Source organism: Ailuropoda melanoleuca, chromosome 4 (genome assembly GCF_002007445.2).
Source record: "Ailuropoda melanoleuca isolate Jingjing chromosome 4, ASM200744v2, whole genome shotgun sequence".
Classification (NCBI taxonomy): domain Eukaryota; kingdom Metazoa; phylum Chordata; class Mammalia; order Carnivora; family Ursidae; genus Ailuropoda; species Ailuropoda melanoleuca.
The window spans coordinates 4,978,991-4,997,232 of record NC_048221.1 but is presented as its reverse complement, the minus strand read 5'-3'; the positions used below and the strand labels follow the sequence as shown (position 1 = coordinate 4,997,232).

Below are 18,242 nucleotides of genomic sequence, written 5' to 3'. Positions count from 1 at the left end.
GACCATTCTCTTACACCATACACAAAGATAAACTCCAAATGGATGAAAGACCTCAATGTGAGACAGGAATCCATCAAAATCCTAGAGGAGAACTTAGGCAGCATCCTCTTTGACATCAGCCACAGCAACCTTTTTCATGACACATCTCCAAAGGCAAGGGAAATAAAAGGAAAAATGAACTTGTGGGACTTCATCAAGATGAAAATCTTCTCATGAGAGACTATGGACTCTGAGAAACAAACTGAGGGCTTCAGAGGGGAGGGGGGTGGGGAATGGGATGCTGGTGATGGGTAGTAAGGAGGGCACGTACTGCATGGTGCACTGGGTGTTATATGCAACTAATGAATCATCGAACTTTACATCAAAAACCAGGGATGTACTGTATGGTGACTAACACAATATAATAAAAAAATATTATTATAATAAAAAAATAAAATAGAATAGCTTTTCAAACAGACAAAAGCAGAACTAGACCCATAAACACAGACAATACATCAGTGGTTTCAGAGAGGCGAGGGGTGGGGGGTGGGCAAAATGGGTGAAGAGGATGGGAGATAACAGGCTTCCAGTGATGGAATGAATGAATCAGGGGGAGAAAAGGCATAGAATATGGAATACAGTCAATGATATTGTAATGCATTGTATGGTGACAAATGGCAGCTACACTTATGGTGCGCATAGGGGATGTATGGAGGGTGGAATCACTGTGATACACACCTAAAACTAATGTAACATTGTATGTCGACTATTGGTCGGTAGAAATATATAAATAAAAAAGAATAGCTTTTCATCTGACACACAGTCAAAAAAAAAAAAAGATAAAAAGCTTCTGCACAGCCAAGGAAACAGTCAAAAAAACTCAGAGGCAGCACATGGAATGGGAGAATATATTTGCAAATGACACTACAGATAAAAGACTGGTATCCAAGATCTACAAAGAACTTCTCAAACTCAATACATGAGAAACAAATAATCAAATCAAAAGATGGGCAGAAGATATGAACAGACACTTTTCCAATGATGACATACAAATGGCCAACAGACACATGAAAAAAGTGCTCAACATCATTAGTCATCAGAGAAATACAAATCAAAACCACAATGAGGTGCAACCTTACACCAGTTAGAATGGCAAAAATTAACAAGGCAGGAAACAACAAATGTTGTCAAGGATGTGGAGAATGGGGAACCCTCTTACGCTGTTTGTGGTAATGCAAGTTGGTACAGCCACTTTGGAAAACAGTATGGAGGTTCTCCAAAAAGTTAAAAATAGAGCTATGATATGGCCCACCAATTGCACTGCTGGGTATTTTTTATAATAATTTTTTATTATGTTATGTTAGTCACCATACAGTACATCCCAAGTTTTGATGTAAAGTTCCATGATTCGTTACTTGATTTGATTATTTGTTTCACGTGTATTGGGTTTGAGAAGTTCTTTGTAGATCTTAGATACTAATCTTTTATCTGTAGTGTCATTTGCAAATATCTTCTCCCATTCTGTGGGCTGCCTCTTAGCTTTTTTGACTGTTTCCTTGGCTGTGCAGAAGCTTTTTATCTTGATGAAGTCCAAAAGTTCATTTTTGCTTTTGTTTCCCTTGCCTTTGGGGACATGTCATGAAAAAAGTTGCTGTGGCCGATGTCAAAGAGGTTGCTGCCTATGTTCTCCTCTAGGATTTTGATGGATTCCTGTCTCATATCGAGGTCTTTCATCCATTTGGAGCACTACTAGGTATTTACCCCAAAGATACAGATGTAGTGAAAAGAAGGGGCACATGCACCCCAATGTTCATAGTAGCAATGTCCACAATAGCCACACTGCAGAAGAGGCCAAGATGCCCTTCAACAGATGAATGGATAAAGAAGATGTGGTAAATATATACAATGGAATATTAGTCATCAGAAAGGATGAATACCCATCATTCGCACTGACATGGATGGAACTGGAGGAGATTATGCTAAGTGAGATAAGTCAAGCAGAGAAAGACAATTATCATATGGTTTCACTCATATGTGGAACATAAAGAATAGCATGGAAGACCATAGGGGAAGGGAGGGAAAACTGAAGGAGGGGAAATCAGAGGGGGAGATAAACCATGAGAAACTATGGACTCTGAGAAACAAACTGAGGTTTTAGAGGGGAGGGATGTAGGGGGACGGGGTAGCTGGATGATGGGTATTAAGGAGGGCATGTGTTGTGATGAGCACTGGGTGTTACACGCAACGACATCATTGAACACTACATCAAAAACTAATGATATATGGTAGCTAACTGAACATAATAAAAATGTGATGACTTAAAAAAAATAAAAAATAGAATAAATTAAAAATAAAAAAGTGTCACTTATAGTTTGTCTCTCCCTCTGTTTTTATCTTATTTTATTTTTCCTTCCCTTCCCCTATGTTCATCTGTTTTATTTCCTAAATTCCACATATGAGTGAAATCATATTGTATTTGTCTTTCTCTGAATGACTTATTACGCTTAGCAAAACACCCTCTAGTTCCATCCATGTTGTTACCATTACTGCTGACTCTTGCCTTCTCCCCATCCTTCCCCAAGACAAGATGGCTAGATTTGATTATGACAACAAGGTGATTTGGTTAAATCACCTACCTTGGGCTCTGTCTGGCCAATGCCCGTGAGGAAGAGCAGGTGGGCCAGGAAGAGGCAGATGGAGAGCTGCAGATGGAGGGAGGTGCTGGTGTTCTGGATGGGTCGGCACAGGAGGAAGGTGAGGGCTGCCAGGAGGAGGCACAGCAGAGAGAGGCTCAACCCCACATATGTGATCATGGTCAGCACAGGATCCACCTATGAGCCACAAAAGAAGGAATCCATTATAGTTTCCAATTCTGCAGTTATGTTTCTGATGGAGAGTCTGATGGGCTCCTCAGTTCAGTCCCTTAAACAACTGACTTACCTTTCTGAGATTTGATGTTCTCATCTTCAAAATGAGTGCACTAATAGCACTCACCACACAAGGCGATTGAAAAACCAAAGCTAGTAGCCTGGTGCTGTCCAAAGAAATATGTGAGCCACATGTGGAATTTAAAAATTTCTAGTAGCCATATCTTTTTAAATCAGGTCAAGTTAATTTAATAGTATACATTTGAAATATTATCAGTCCAATGTATTGAATATATTATAACCAATAAAACAAAAATGCAATCAGTTCAAATTACAATCAATGTAAAACAATTATTAATGAGCTATTATATACTGTTTTCATATTAATCCTTTGAAATCTAGGGTGTTTTTTATCCTTATGACACATCTGAATTCAGATGCTTTTATTGTCAATGATAAAAGTGAAATGAAGTCCTACCAATGAAGTTGTATTTAATGGAAAAATAATTCACACTGCTTCTTAATTTAAATAAATTAAAATTAGGGGGGATTAAAGATGGCGGAGGAGTAGGGGACCCCTTTTTCAGCCGGTCCCCTGAGTTGAGCTGGATAGGTACCAGACCAGCAGGAATATCCACGGAATCAGCCTGAGACGCAGGAAGATACATCTGGATCTCTACAAATGAACATCTCCAGCGCTGAGTATCGAGGTACGAAGCGGGGAGCCGTGAAACCGCGCACAGATATCGGAAGCTAAACAGAAGGGGGAGGGAGCCGCCGTGTCAGGGCGCCGGGAAGCGGTAGCCACCTGCAAGGGGGAGCGGACAGACCGCGGACCCGCACGCTTGAGACAGCAGGCTGAGAAGGGAGCTCCGGGAGCGCACGCGGGACGGCTGGCGGTTGGCGGGCCACCTGCACGGGGGAGCAGGCGGACTCGCGGACGGCACCCGCGAGACAACAGACTTAGAACGCGAGCTCCAGGAGCGCGCGCGCAGGGCGGCTGGCGGGCCACCTGCACCGGGGAGCGGGCGGACCGCGGACCCGCACTCTGGAAACGGCAGACTGAGTCCGTGAGCCGGGAGCGTGCACCACCAAGCATCTCACGGAGCTCCGGAGCTCCGGTGTGCTCACTGGATCGAGGCTGAGACCGGGAGCTCCGGGAGCGTCCGCGGGGCGGCTGGCGGCTGGAGGGCCACCTGCACGGGGGAGCAGGCGGACTCGCGGTCAGCACCCGTGAGACACCAGACTGAGACGGGGAGCTCCGGGAGCCCGCGCGGGGCGGCTGGCGGCTGGCGGGGTTGGAAACACAAAGGACAGAGACGTGCCGGCCCTGGAAGTGAGGGCTGGGACGCCGGGTGTGGGGCGCACAGCCCGGGATGCTGCAGGGTTGAGCAGCACCAACAGAAACAGAGTTAAAGTGGCCAGAACATCAGTGGAGAACGATCCGCGATCCCTCTGTTCTGAGACAGAGGCTGAATTTCAGCCGCTGCTGCTCTCTCAGAAGAGGCATAGCAAACCGCCAGGGAAAGCCGCCAGAGAACAAAAGCCCGGAAATACCGGCTCACAGGGTGCCCATCCCCATCCCCCCTCGCAAGGGACACAGAGACTCTACCCAAACAGGGTTTTCTGAGTACCGGCAGGCAGGCCCCTCCCCCAGAAGGCAGGCTGAAAAATCAAGAAGCCCACAACCCGGAGCGCCTGAGTGGCGCAGTCACCAAGCACCTGTCTTCGGATTAGGGTGTGATCACAACGCTCCGTAAGGAGTCCTTCATCGGGCTTCTCCACCGGGAACCTGCTTCTTCCTCTCCCACTCCTCTGCTTGGGTTCCCTTTCTTGCTGACTGTCTCTCTCTCTCTCAAATAAATAAATAAACTCTTTAAGGAAGAAGCCCACATCCCTAAGATCTCTATAAAACAAGGGCGCACGGCCTGGGTCCCAGTCAACACTTGGGCTCTGGACAACCCTGCAATCTCTCTTCATCAGAATGACGAGAAGGAGAAGTCCCCCCCAGCAAAGAAAAGATAATGAGTCTGTGGCCTCTGCCACAGAATTGGCCTCGGCCACAGAATTAATACATATGGATGTATCCCAATTATCAGAAATGGAATTCAGAGCAACAATGGTCAAGATGATGAGTAAACTTGAAAAAAGCATCAGAGAAAGCGTTGCTGAGAATATAGAATCCCTAAGGGCAGAAATGAGAGCGAATCTGACAGAAATTAAAAACTCAGTGGGCCAAATACAGTCAAAACTAGAGGCTCTGACGGCCAGGGTCACCGAGGCAGAGGAACGCGTTAGCGAATTGGAGGATGGGTTAGTAGAAGAAAAAACGAAAATAGAAGCTGGTCTTAAAAAAATCCACGCCCACGAATGTAGATTACGGGAGATTACTGACTCTATGAAACGATCCAATGTCAGAATCATCGGCATCCCTGAAGGGGTGGAGAAAAACAGAGGTCTAGAAGAGATATTTGAACAAATTGTAGCTGAAAACTTCCCTAATCTAGCAAGGGAAACAAGCATTCGTGTCCAAGAGGCAGAGAGGACCCCATCCAAGCTCAACCAGGACAAACCTACGCCACGGCATGTCATAGTGCAATTCGCAAATATTAGATCCAAGGATACAGTATTGAAAGCGGCCAGGGCAAAGAAATTTCTCACGTACCAAGGCAAAGGTATCAGGATTACGTCAGACCTGTCTACAGAGACCTGGAATGAGAGAAAGGCTTGGGGGGGCATTTTTAAAGCTCTTTCAGAGAAAAACATGCAGCCAAGGATCCTTTATCCAGCAAAGCTGTCATTCAGAATTGATGGAGAAATAAAGACGTTCCAAAATCGCCAATCATTAACCAATTTCGTAACCACGAAACCAGCCCTACAGGAGATATTAAGGGGGGCTCTATAAAGGTAAAAAGGCCCCAAGAGTGATACAGAGCAGCAAGTCACAACCGATACAAAGACTTTAAAGAGAAATGGCATCATTAAAATCATATCTGTCAATAATCTCTATCAATCTAAATGGCTTAAACTCTCCCATAAAACGCCACAGGGTTGCAGATTGGATAAAAAGACATGACCCATCCATTTGCTGTCTACAAGAGACTCATTTTGAACCCAAAGATGCATTCAGACTTAGAGTAAGGGGATGGAGTACCATCTTCCACGCAAATGGACCTCAAAAGAAAGCTGGAGTAGCAATTCTCATATCAGATAGACTGGATTTTAAACTAGAGGCCATAGAGAGAGATACAGAAGGGCACTATATTATTCTTAAAGGAAGTATTCAACAAGTGGATATGACAATTATTAATATATATGCCCCCAACAGGGGAGCAGCAAGATACACAAGCCAACTCTTAACCAAAATAAAGAGACATATAGATAAGAACACAGTAATAGTAGGGGACCTCAACACCCCACTATCAGAAATAGACAGAACACCCTGGCAAAAACTAAGCAAAGAATCAAAGGCTTTGAATGCCATACTCGACGAGTTGGACCTCATAGATATATATAGAACACTACACCCCAGAACCAAAGAATACTCATTCTATTCAAATGCCCATGGAACATTCTCAAGAATAGATCATGCTCTGGGACACAAAACAGGTCTCAGCCAATACCAAAAGATTGAAATTATCCCCTGCATATTCTCAGACCACAACGCTCTGAAATTGGAACTCAACCACAAGGAAAAACCTGGAAGAAACTCAAACACTTGGAGGCTAAGAACCATCCTGCTCAAGAATGACTCGATAAACCAGGAAATCAAAAAACAAATTAAACAATTTATGGAGACCAACGAGAATGAATACACAACGGTCCAAAACCTATGGGATACTGCAAAGGCAGTCCTAAGGGGGAAATACATAGCCATCCAAGCCTCACTCAAAAGAATAGAAAAATCTAAAATGCAGTTTCTATATTCTCACCTCAAGAAACTGGAACAGCAACAGAGGGACAGGCCTAACCCACTGACAAGGAAGGAGTTGACCAAGATTAGAGCAGAAATCAATGAATTAGAGACCAGAACCACAGTAGAGCAGATCAACAGGACTAGAAGCTGGTTCTTTGAGAGAATCCATAAAATTGATAGACCACTGGCAAAACTTGTCCAAAAACAAAGAGAAAGGACTGAGATTATTAAAATTATGACTGAAAAGGGAGAGGTCACGACCAGCACCATTGAAATTGCAAGGATTATTAGAAACTTTTATCAACAGCTATATGCCAAAAAACTAAACAATCTGGAAGAGATGGAGGCCTTCCTGGAAACCTATAAACTACCAAGACTGAAACAGGAAGAAATAGATTTCTTAAATAGGCCAATTAACTATGAAGAAATTGAGTCAGTGATAAACAACCTTCCAAATAATAAAACTCCAGGCCCAGACGGTTTTCCTGGGGAATTCTACCAAACATTCAAAGAAGAAATAATACCTATTCTCCTAAAGCTATTTCAAAAAATAGAAACAGAAGGAAAGCTACCAAACTCATTCTATGAGGCTAATATTACCTTGATCCCCAAACCAGGCAAAGACCCCCTCAAAAAGGAGAATTACAGACCGATTTCTCTAATGAATATGGATGCCAAAATCCTCAACAAGATCCTTGCTAATAGAATCCAACAGTACATTAAAAGGATTATCCATCATGACCAAGTGGGATTCATACCTGGGATGCAAGCATGGTTCAACACTCGCAAATCAATCAATGTGATACATCATATCAACAAGAAAAGACTCAAGAACCATATGATCCTCTCAATTGATGCAGAAAAAGCATTTGACAAAATACAGCATCCTTTCCTGATTAAAACCCTTCAGAGTGTAGGAATAGAGGGTACATTTCTCAATCTCATAAAAGCCATCTATGAAAAGCCTACTGCAAGCATTATTCTCAATGGGGAAAAGCTGGAAGCCTTTCCCTTAAGATCAGGAACACGACAAGGATGCCCACTCTCGCCACTATTATTCAACATAGTACTAGAAGTCCTTGCAACAGCAATCAGAAGACAAAAAGGGATCAAAGGTATCCAAATCGGCAAAGAAGAAGTCAAACTGTCTCTCTTTGCAGATGACATGATACTCTATATGGAAAACCCAAAGGAATCCACTCCCAAACTATTAGAAGTTATAGAACAATTCAGTAAGGTGGCAGGATACAAAATCAATGCCCAGAAATCAGTTGCATTTCTATACACGAATAACGAGACTGAAGAAAGAGAAATTAGGGAATCCATCCCATTTACAATAACACCAAAAACCATGCGTTACCTTGGAATTAACTTAACCAGAGACGTAAAGGACCTATATGCTAGAAACTATAGATCACTTTTGAAAGATATTGAGGAAGACATAAAAAGATGGAAAAATATTCCATGCTCATGGATTGGAAGAATTAACATAGTTAAAATGTCCATACTACCCAGAGCAATCTACACTTTCAATGCTATCCCGATCAAAATACCGAGGACATTTTTCAAAGAACTGGAACAAATAGTCCTTAAATTTGTATGGAACCAGAAAAGGCCCCGAATCTCCAAGGAACTGTTGAAAAGGAAAAACAAAGCTGGGGGCATCACAATGCCGGATTTCGAGCTGTACTACAAAGCTGTGATCACAAAGACAGCATGGTACTGGCACAAAAACAGACACATCGACCAATGGAACAGAATAGAGAACCCAGAAATGGACCCTCGGCTCTTTGGGCAACTAATCTTTGATAAAGCAGGAAAAAACATCCGGTGGAAAAAAGACAGTCTCTTCAATAAATGGTGCTGGGAAAATTGGACAGCTACATGCAAAAGAATGAAACTTGACCACTCTCTCACACCATACACAAAAATAAACTCCAAATGGATGAAAGACCTCAATGTGAGACAGGAATCCATCAAAATTCTAGAGGAGAACATAGGCAACAACTTCTATGACATCGGCCAGAGCAACCTTTTTCACGACACATCTCCAAAGGCAAGAGAAATAAAAGATAAAATGAACTTATGGGACTTTATCAGGATAAAGAGCTTCTGCACAGCCAAGGAAACAGTCAAAAAAACTAAGAGACAGCCCACGGAATGGGAGAATATATTTGCAAAGGACACCACAGATAAAGGACTGGTATCCAAGATCTACAAAGAACTTCTCAAACTCAATACACGAGAAACAAATAAACAAATCATAAAATGGGCAGAAGATATGAACAGACACTTTTCCAATGAAGACATACAAATGGCTAACAGACACATGAAAAAATGTTCAAAATCATTAGCCATCAGGGAAATTCAAATCAAAACCACACTGAGATACCACCTTACGCCAGTTAGAATGGCAAAGATAGACAAGGCAAGAAACAACAATTGTTGGAGAGGATGTGGAGAAAGGGGATCCCTCCTACATTGTTGGTGGGAATGCAAGTTGGTACAGCCACTCTGGAAAACAGTGTGGAGGTCCCTTAAAAAGTTAAAAATTGAACTACCCTATGACCCAGCCATTGCACTACTGGGTGTTTACCCCAAAGATACAGACGTAGTAAAGAGAAGGGCCATATGCACCCCAATGTTCATAGCTGCATTGTCCACAATAGCCAAATCATGGAAGGAGCCGAGATGCCCTTCAACAGATGACTGGATTAAGAAGCTGTGGTCCATATATACAATGGAATATTACTCAGCTATCAGAAAGAACGAATTCTCAACATTTGCTGCAACATGGACGGCACTGGAGGAGATAATGCTAAGTGAAATAAGTCAAGCAGAGAAAGACAATTATCATATGATTTCTCTCATCTATGGAACATAAGAACTAGGATGATCGGTAGGGGAAGAAAGGGATAAAGAAAAGGGGGGTAATCAGAAGGGGGAATGAAACATGAGAGACTATGGACTATGGGAAACAAACTGGGGACTTCAGAGGGGAGGGGGTGGGGGAAGGGGATGGACTGGTGGTGGGTAGTAAGGAGGGCACGTATTGCATGGTGCACTGGGTGTTATACGCAACTAATGAAGCATCAAACTTTACATCAGAATCAGGGGATGTACTGTATGGTGATTAACATAATATAATAAAATAAAATTAATTATAAAAAAAAAATAAAAATAAAAATAAAAATAAATAAATTAAAATTAAATAAAATGAAAAAGTTGGTTCTCAGCCACACTAGCCACATTTCAAGTACCCAATAGCCAGATGTGGCTGGTGATCTTATTGGACAACATAGCTCTCCAAAGTCATCTCCACAAAGGCTGGGATTTCTTTATCTGTTTTGTTCTCTGCTGTATCCTCAATGCCTAGAACAGCATCTGGCATATAGTAGACAGTCATATGCAAATTTGTTAAATGAATAAAATGAGGCTATGCATTTAAATGTGTAATACAATGATTGTCATACAGTAAATGTTCAATAATTGAGAGCTTAAAAGAAATAGGGGAAGAAGTTAGGTAAATTTCTTTAAATCTGGCCTATCCTAGATGTAGTTGGGACCTGGGAACCTCAAGGACCTATACTTTTTCATTGGTGACAGTTAGTTGCCTTCTTTCCCATCTGACCAGTTATAACTGTCTCTCGCAGAGTAACAGATGTTCGATTCCAGATCATCTTAGACCCCACCACTGTAGGGGCTGACAACCCAACTTTCCAATGTTTGAGGGCTTTCTCCACTAGCTTGAGCTTACTCTGCCCATGCCCATGGACATGCCAGAATCAATGCCCCCTCCCCCCTGGATGCAGTTTTCAACCAACACCTGAGAGGATGTGGTGTATAGATAGCCTAGCTCTCTTGCAGTTCAGTTAGGATGACTCAGGTGCATCTCCTACGCTGACTCCCAGAGTACCCTAGAGGGAATTAAGTTCCAGATGCCCAAAGTGGTGAGTGACTTGATAATGCTCTCTGCATTAGCTTCTGTTTTTTCTTGTTTCATTTCCCAGCCCCTTGCTGGTGCTTCCTGGAATTATCTCTCAAGTAAACTACTTCCACTTGACTCCTTATCTCAGAGTCTTTTTCTAAGACTTGGAGAGTTTCTTGGACACAATCAGATACCAGGAGTGGACTGTGATTCTTGGTACCTTGGGAACAAGGGCCATGAGGACAGCAAAGCTGGAAAGGTGGAAGCACTTGCATTCGGTGTGTGAATCGTTGCTGCCCACATGATAGCAGCCGTCTGTTGACCAGGTGCCCCCCTCCTCTGATCCTTCCCAGTAGACACAGAAATATTTTGTTCTTGCACCACCAGGCTGAAAAGAGAATAGGATGAAAGTGGGGCTCTTTCTGGTTTTATCATCTCAATTTTATAGGTTAGTCATGGATGCATTGCATTGGAAACTGGAATGGGAAAATCCCATTATCTAGAACACTTGTGGGGAAGAGTTTCATATGACCACACCTGCTGTGGGGTTTATTCTTCCTTTATTCTGCCCTTCTCTGGTCATCTCAGAGCCCCAGGGACTGAGCCTTATGAACTGCTTTACCCAGGCTCCTTGTCATTGGGACAACCAATGAGAGGAACTTGTGAGAAGTCCTTAGATGAGAAGAGGAGGAAGTCAGGTGTTTCTTCCAGATGCTTCGTCCCCTTCAGGATATCTCCATCTCCAGCAGGGCAACCCTCTTTCATGTCTCCAGCTGTCACTGGGCTCAACAATGCTCATGCCTCCAATGCCTTTTTAGGCTTAAATGTGATAATAGCTTCCCTTGGCGGCAATCTCTGTGTGCCTCAACATTTCTTATTGGTTCTGTTAACTCCGAATGAGTAGAATTGGATTCAGTTTCTTGGCAGGACCCTCATAACACATCTCTTTGAGGTAATGTACAGAGAACCAGCTCTGGATTTTGCTCACCTGAATATGTTGGAAGGTCAGGAACACAGGTTCAGACAGAGATACTTTTTTCTTCGTACTAATGGTTCCACTCACGACACGAGAGTTCAGTATCACTTCCTGTGTCCCTCTTCCATCATTAAAAAAGGATCCATTCAGAATATCCCAAAGAAACTGGTAAGTGATAAGTGCAACTGCACTTCTGTCTGAGAAAACAGAAGAGAAGTCACTTTAGAAGGCATCTGTATTATGGGAAATCAGTATGCTAGTATCTTGCGTGAGAGTCATAAGGCAAACCTTACGTATAGTCAAAATCGCCCTTGGAAATTCCTTATGTTGCTCCATCAATACATTATATGTGGTTTGGGGTACAGCATTTTGTATATGTAATACATACTATAATGTCCCACACATTATAGTAGAAATATGTATGCAAAATATCCATTAATGTATTTTAAAAATATATACAAGCCCTTAGAGCCATGAGGCAAGATGTTTGTCCTCAAAAGAGCAGGTGGAACTCAGGTGGAATGAGGAAACCACACATTCTCATCTTTCATCTCAAGCTCACTCTGTGGTGTCTAATTTAGAAAGGTATGCAGGATGACACATTCTTTTAATTCATTCTCTCATTCTCCTTCCCTCTCTTTGTCTTTCTTTGTTTCTCTCCCTTCCATCCTCGTTCCCTCCCCTTTTCACACAAGAATAATTTAATTCACAGAAGGTAAATTCACATTAGATGCATGTAGGATGATGTAATATTTCTTAAACTGCAGTTATTCATGGGCCACCATCCCAGTTTTAGCCAAAGCCACTTTCTGCCTACATTATTATTTACTCCATTTAAAAAACCAACTCATTTGCAGATCTTTTCCCTCCCCCTTCTCCATCTGACAGCTCACAATAAGGAGTGAAGAGTAATCAGTAACTGGGAATTTTCTGGAGAAAATACAGTAGGTATTTCATTCTCACCAGAGAATTAGGTCTTTCTCTTTGAGATATTTTTCATGCACTCTTTCATTAATGTTTAGTCACTCTTTCATCAAATAATACCTAGTGTGTGCCAGGCAGTGTTCTAGGCATTGCAATACAAAAGTAAAGAAAACAGGCTAACTTCTTGCCATCAGAGAGCTGATATTATAGTGGGAGAGATGGACAACAAACAAATTAAGAAAAATTGCATAGTGTATGTGCTGTGCAGAAATTTAAATGAGATGGTGGAATAAAGCAGGGGTGGCAAACTATGGCCTGAGAAGCAAATCCAGCCCACCACCTGTTTTTGTACATAAAGTTTTATTGGTGCACAGTCATGCCCCTTCATTTACATATCATCTATGGTCCCCACTACAATGTTAGAGTTGAGTAGTTATAACAAGCAAGGCAAGGAAAACAAAAGCAAAAATAAACTATTGGGACTTCTTCAAAATAAAAAGCTTCCTCACAGTGAAGGAAACAATCAACAAAACTAAAAAGCAACATTTGGAATGGGAGAAGATATTTGCAAATGACATATCTGATAAAGGGTTAGTTGTATAAAGAACTTATAAAACTCAACATCCAGAAAACAAATAATCCAGTTGAAAAATGGGCAGAAGACATGAATAGACATTTTCCCAAAGAAGACATACAGATGACTAACAGACACATGAAAAGATGTTCAACATCACTCATCATCAGGGAAATACAAATCAAAACGATGATGAGATACAACCTCACACCTGTCAGAATGGCTAAAATTAATAACACAAGAAACAACAAATTTTGGCAAGGATGCAGACAAAGGGGAACCCTCTTACACTGTTGGTGGAAATGCAAACTGGTACAGCCACTGTGGAAAACAGTATGGCAGTTCCTCAAAAAGTTAAAAATAGAGCTACCCTATGATCCAGCAATTACACTACTATGCATTTACCCAAAGGATATAAAAATACTGATTTGAAGGGATACACACACCCCGATGTTTATAGCAGCATTATCAACATTAACCAAACTATGGAAAGAGCCCAAATGTCCACCAACTGGTGAACGGATAAAGATGTAAGATGTGGTGTGTGCGTATATCTGTATCTGTATCTATCTATATCTATTTATCTAGCTATCTATGTATCTATCTATAGTGGAATATTACTTAGCCATAAAAAAGAATGCAATGACATGGATGGAGCTACAGTGTATTATGCTAAATGAAATAAGTCTATCAGGGAGAGACAAATACCATATGATTTCACTCACATGTGGAATTTAAGAAACAAAAGAGATGAACATAGGGAAAAAAAGGAAAAAGAGGGGGCAAACCATAAAGCCAACTCTTAACTATAGAGAACAAACTGAGGGTTCCTGGAGGGGAGGTGGGTGGAGGGATGGGTTAAATGAGTGGTAGGTATTAAGCAGGGCACTTGTGATGAGCATTGGGTGTTCTATGCAAGTGATGAATCACTGAATTCTATATCTGAAACTAATATTACGTTGTATGTTAACTAACTGGAATTTAAATAAGAACTTGAGAAAAAAATTACTATCTGGTCCTTTCATAGACAAAGCTTGCCAATTCATAGGACAGAGGAAGGCTAGGGATATTTTAAATAGGGAGATCGTGAAACACTTCTCAAGGGAAAGAGTGTTCAAGGCAACAATCATCTGCTGCTTTCAAGTGCTGCCTTTTCAGACCATCACATGGAAACAGAGCATGAATCAGCCTGTCCCTTTTAAGGAAGCATGCCAAGGGATCCCTGTTTGAACCTCAGCGTGTCACAAAGTACCCACTAACTGTGTCCCCCAAATTGCCTGGTTAGTGGTCACCATGTAGAGTCCCCCCTGCCTTGAAGGCTTTGTAAGTTGGCCAAATCACCTAGAAATGAGACAACAGTGCCTAGGATTTAGAGGTCAGGAGAATCCATCTAAAACACAGTACCTTCTATGGTTCCTTTGAAAGCATCAGTACAGTTGATATCCATAGTGTTATTTCCAGCTTCCAGGACAGTCTTCTCACTTGTCTCATTGCACCTCTTGATTTCATAGACTGGAAACATTAAGAAAGTGAGTCCTGCTTTGCTCACTTCCCATGCATAAGAAATCTGTTGAAGAACTCTCCTCTTTGAAAGGCCCCCTACTGGTGATTTCCTTTTCTGCATGCAAGGTAGACCAGATGGCATTCCCTTCCACATCTCTGGCTGACTGAGATGAGATGGTCAAAATGGTCTAAGCAGTATCCATTGGCCACATCAACCCAGGAGAAGAGAGGGGATGGCCATGCTTCCTGGAGCTGAAACCAGGGTGGGCAAGCTCAGCCTTTACATATAATATTTAAAGATCAAAAAATTTTAAATAATGTATACTGGAGTACCTGGCGAGGGAATAACTTAAGTTTTTGAGCAAGAGAAGATAAACATTTAAAAGTTTTCCAAGGAAAAGTCACCTGGGAGCAGGTCTGCATTTGGGGAGAACCCCTTGAATGAATTCTCCATGTCACATAAATGTATAAACACAAGGTCTGACAAAAGGTCACCCTCATAAAGTGTTTTGGTCATAAGGAAAGTGCCCCATGTTTCTTACCTATACCAAGTGTAGAATTCTCATGCTTTCCTGGAGAAGCTAAATCCTCAGTCCATATGATCACTTCTATTTTTTGAAATATTTGGGTAGCCATTTTTGCAACATGCTCTTTGCTTCCATTGTTTCTCAAAATTTCCTTTCAAAGAAATAAAGCTAATTAGGTAGGTTTTTCCTGAAATTTGAGCAAGCAGGAATATACTTGACTGTCATTGGGTGAGCCCAGAAGGCAATAACATTGATTAAGGTGTAGGCTCTGCACTTTCAACCTGATGTGTATCTTCTCATTGACCACATACAGCCCTCTGAAGGGCATATCATTCACTCCATTGTATTTATGGGAATATGAGGGCCTAAAGGATAAGGTGTCTGGAACCCATGAAGAGTGCCTTACAGAGGAAGACAGGAGATGGGAAATGGTGACAGGGGTGGAGTGAAGCTCTAGATTTCTGGTGCTGGTCTTTGAACAACAGCTAAGTCACTAAAGACCTTTTCCACTTTTTCTCAATGTCTATTGAAATTTGAGACCAGATAATGTGGGAGGCTGTCCTCGGGCATAATCAAATATTTAGCAGGATCCTTGGTCTCTACCCACTAGATGCCAGTGACACCCTAGTTGTGACAAACAAAAAATGTCCCAAGACATTGCCAGATGTCCCCTGGGAGAAAGGACAAATCATTCCTGCATGAGAGCTGGTGTGTCCTAAAAGGCAGAGGGAGCCATGGTAGTTATTTGAGCAGGAGAATAACATGGCAAGACTGGTCTGCTGTCTCCCAGACCTAGGCTTCACTTCACTCACCTGAATGTTCCCTGAGAATGGTGTCTCCTCACCGGCACCCTCTGGGAAAGAAAAGTAGCCATTGAGTGGAATGTGGAGGTAACATGCCTGGCCCATGGTCTTTCCAATCACTCTTGAGTTGGGTCTTTCCCTGATACTTCCCATCCTTGCCCAAGTCCCCTCCAAGAAGTCCCAAATGTCTTCTACAGTAAAAATTTAAAAGGGGATTAGGGTGGGGCCTCCAGTTCAATAATTCAGTCAATAGTATTTATTGCACACCTACTAAAAGCCAGGAACAATACTAAACCTTATGGAAGTAAGTTGACAAAGAAATAAAGGGTATTCCCTTGTGGAGTTTTCAGTCTGGTGGGAGAGTCACTAGGTAAATAATGACAAATAAATGATTAAATGATTGCAAGGGTCCAGCACGTTCTTAATATATAGGACAAGATACCTTGGGAGCACACGGAGAAGCCCTAGAATATGGCAGGTGCAGAGGAGGCTTCCTGAAGGAATGGGTGTTAATTGGGTTAATAATACAGAAGCAGGGGCTCCTGGGTGGCTCAGCCATTAAGCGTCTGCCTTCGGCTCAGGTCATGGTCCCAGAGTCCTGGGATCGAGCCCCGCATCGGGCTCCCTGCTCAGCGGGAACCCTGCTTCTCCCTCTCACCCNCATTGGGTTAATAATACAGAAGCAGGGGCGCCTGGGTGGCTCAGCCATTAAGCGTCTGCCTTTGGCTCAGGTCATGATCCCAGAGTCCTGGGATCGAGCCCCGCATCGGGCTCCCTGCTCAGCGGGAACCCTGCTTCTCCCTCTCACCCCCTTGCTTGTGTTTCCTCTCTTGCTGTCTCTCTGTCAAATAAATAAAATCTTTAAAAATAATAATAATACANCCCTTGCTTGTGTTTCCTCTCTCACTGTCTCTCTGTCAAATAAATAAAATCTTTAAAAATAATAATAATACAAAAGCAGTAATAATACCTGCAGTTGTCTACACAACATGACATAAAAAGTGCCTTAATACACACTATCTCATGTAAAGAAACACAGAAGATTCTAGAACAGGGTTATGTAACTTAATAGCTAATATTTATTGAGACTTCCTAGGTGCCTGGCACTGCACTGAATATTTTACACAGCTTAATAATCAAAATGGGTAGGTGAGGTATATGAGATTCCTACGGCTGCTATAACAAACTACGACAAACTGGGTTGCTTTGAAACAATAGAAATTTATTTTCTCATGGTTCTGGAGGCTAAAAGTCCAAAATCAAGGTTATTGGCAGGGCCACCCTCCCTCTGAAGGCTCTAAGGAAGATCTTTCTTTGCTTCTCTGAGCTTCTGGTGATTGTAGGCAATCTTTGGTGTCCCTTGGCTGGTGGCAGCAGAACCCCAGTCTCTTCGTCAGTCCTTGCATGTCCCTCTGTATGTGTGTGTGTCTCTACACCCAACTCCCCTCTTCTTAAAAGGACACTAATCATATTGGATTGAGGGCCTACCCTCATCTGGTATGGCCGCCTCTTGATTTTAGTAGCTCTGCAAAGACTTTCTTTCCAAATAAGATCATATTCCCAGGTTCCAGATCAATGTGAACTTGGGGAGATTCTGTTCCACCCAGTCCATGAGGTAAGTAGGTTTCTGAAGTGACTCTCAGTGATCCCTGCCACTTGGAACCCTCCTCCCCCTGACTGGACCCAGTGACTCACTGCTAATGAATAGAACACAACAGAAGTGATAGGATGTCACTGCTGAGACTGGGTTCTAAAAGACTACAACTTCTATGTTTTTCACACCCTTTTTCTGGCTATTCTCATGTGCTCGCTACAACAGAGCAAGCTGGAGAGGCTGACATATCTAAGAATTGAGGGTAGCCTCTCACCAACCACCAGAGAGGAACTGAGGCCTTCAGTCCAGTAGCTTTGAAAGAACTGAGTCCTGCCAGCAACCATGTGAGTGAGCTTGGAAGCAGATCCACCCAACACTTTGACTGAAGCTGTGAGAAACCCTGGAGCAAAGGACGCAGGGAAGTTACACCTAGATTCCTGACCTACAGAGACTGAGACAATATTGTTGTTTTAAGCCACTACCATTAGGGTAATTCGTTATGCAGCAATACATAACTCACACGGTAGATGCTATTATTATTCCCACTTACGGGTGAGGCATATAGAAGCTGGGTCATTACCCAAAAGCCAGCTGATAAGTTGTAGGGCCAGAAGTTAAGTCCAATCTACTGAACTCAAAACATGGAATTAT

The 18,242-nt window shown here is 42.4% G+C and overlaps 1 protein-coding gene across 1 annotated transcript in view; it reads right to left on the bottom strand.

Annotated features, from left to right (window-relative positions):
* LOC105234888 (putative adhesion G protein-coupled receptor E4P) overlaps window positions 1-18,242 on the bottom strand; it is a 103,065-nt gene that overhangs the window by 53,980 nt on the left and 30,843 nt on the right. The window contains exons 6-11 of the mRNA XM_034657643.1: window positions 16,007-16,047; window positions 15,210-15,345; window positions 14,569-14,676; window positions 11,679-11,863; window positions 10,911-11,078; window positions 2,616-2,810 (exon numbers count right to left, since the gene is read on the bottom strand). Coding sequence (XP_034513534.1) covers window positions 2,616-2,810; window positions 10,911-11,078; window positions 11,679-11,863; window positions 14,569-14,676; window positions 15,210-15,345; window positions 16,007-16,047 — 833 coding nt within the window. The remainder of the gene's footprint in view (window positions 1-2,615; window positions 2,811-10,910; window positions 11,079-11,678; window positions 11,864-14,568; window positions 14,677-15,209; window positions 15,346-16,006; window positions 16,048-18,242) is intronic.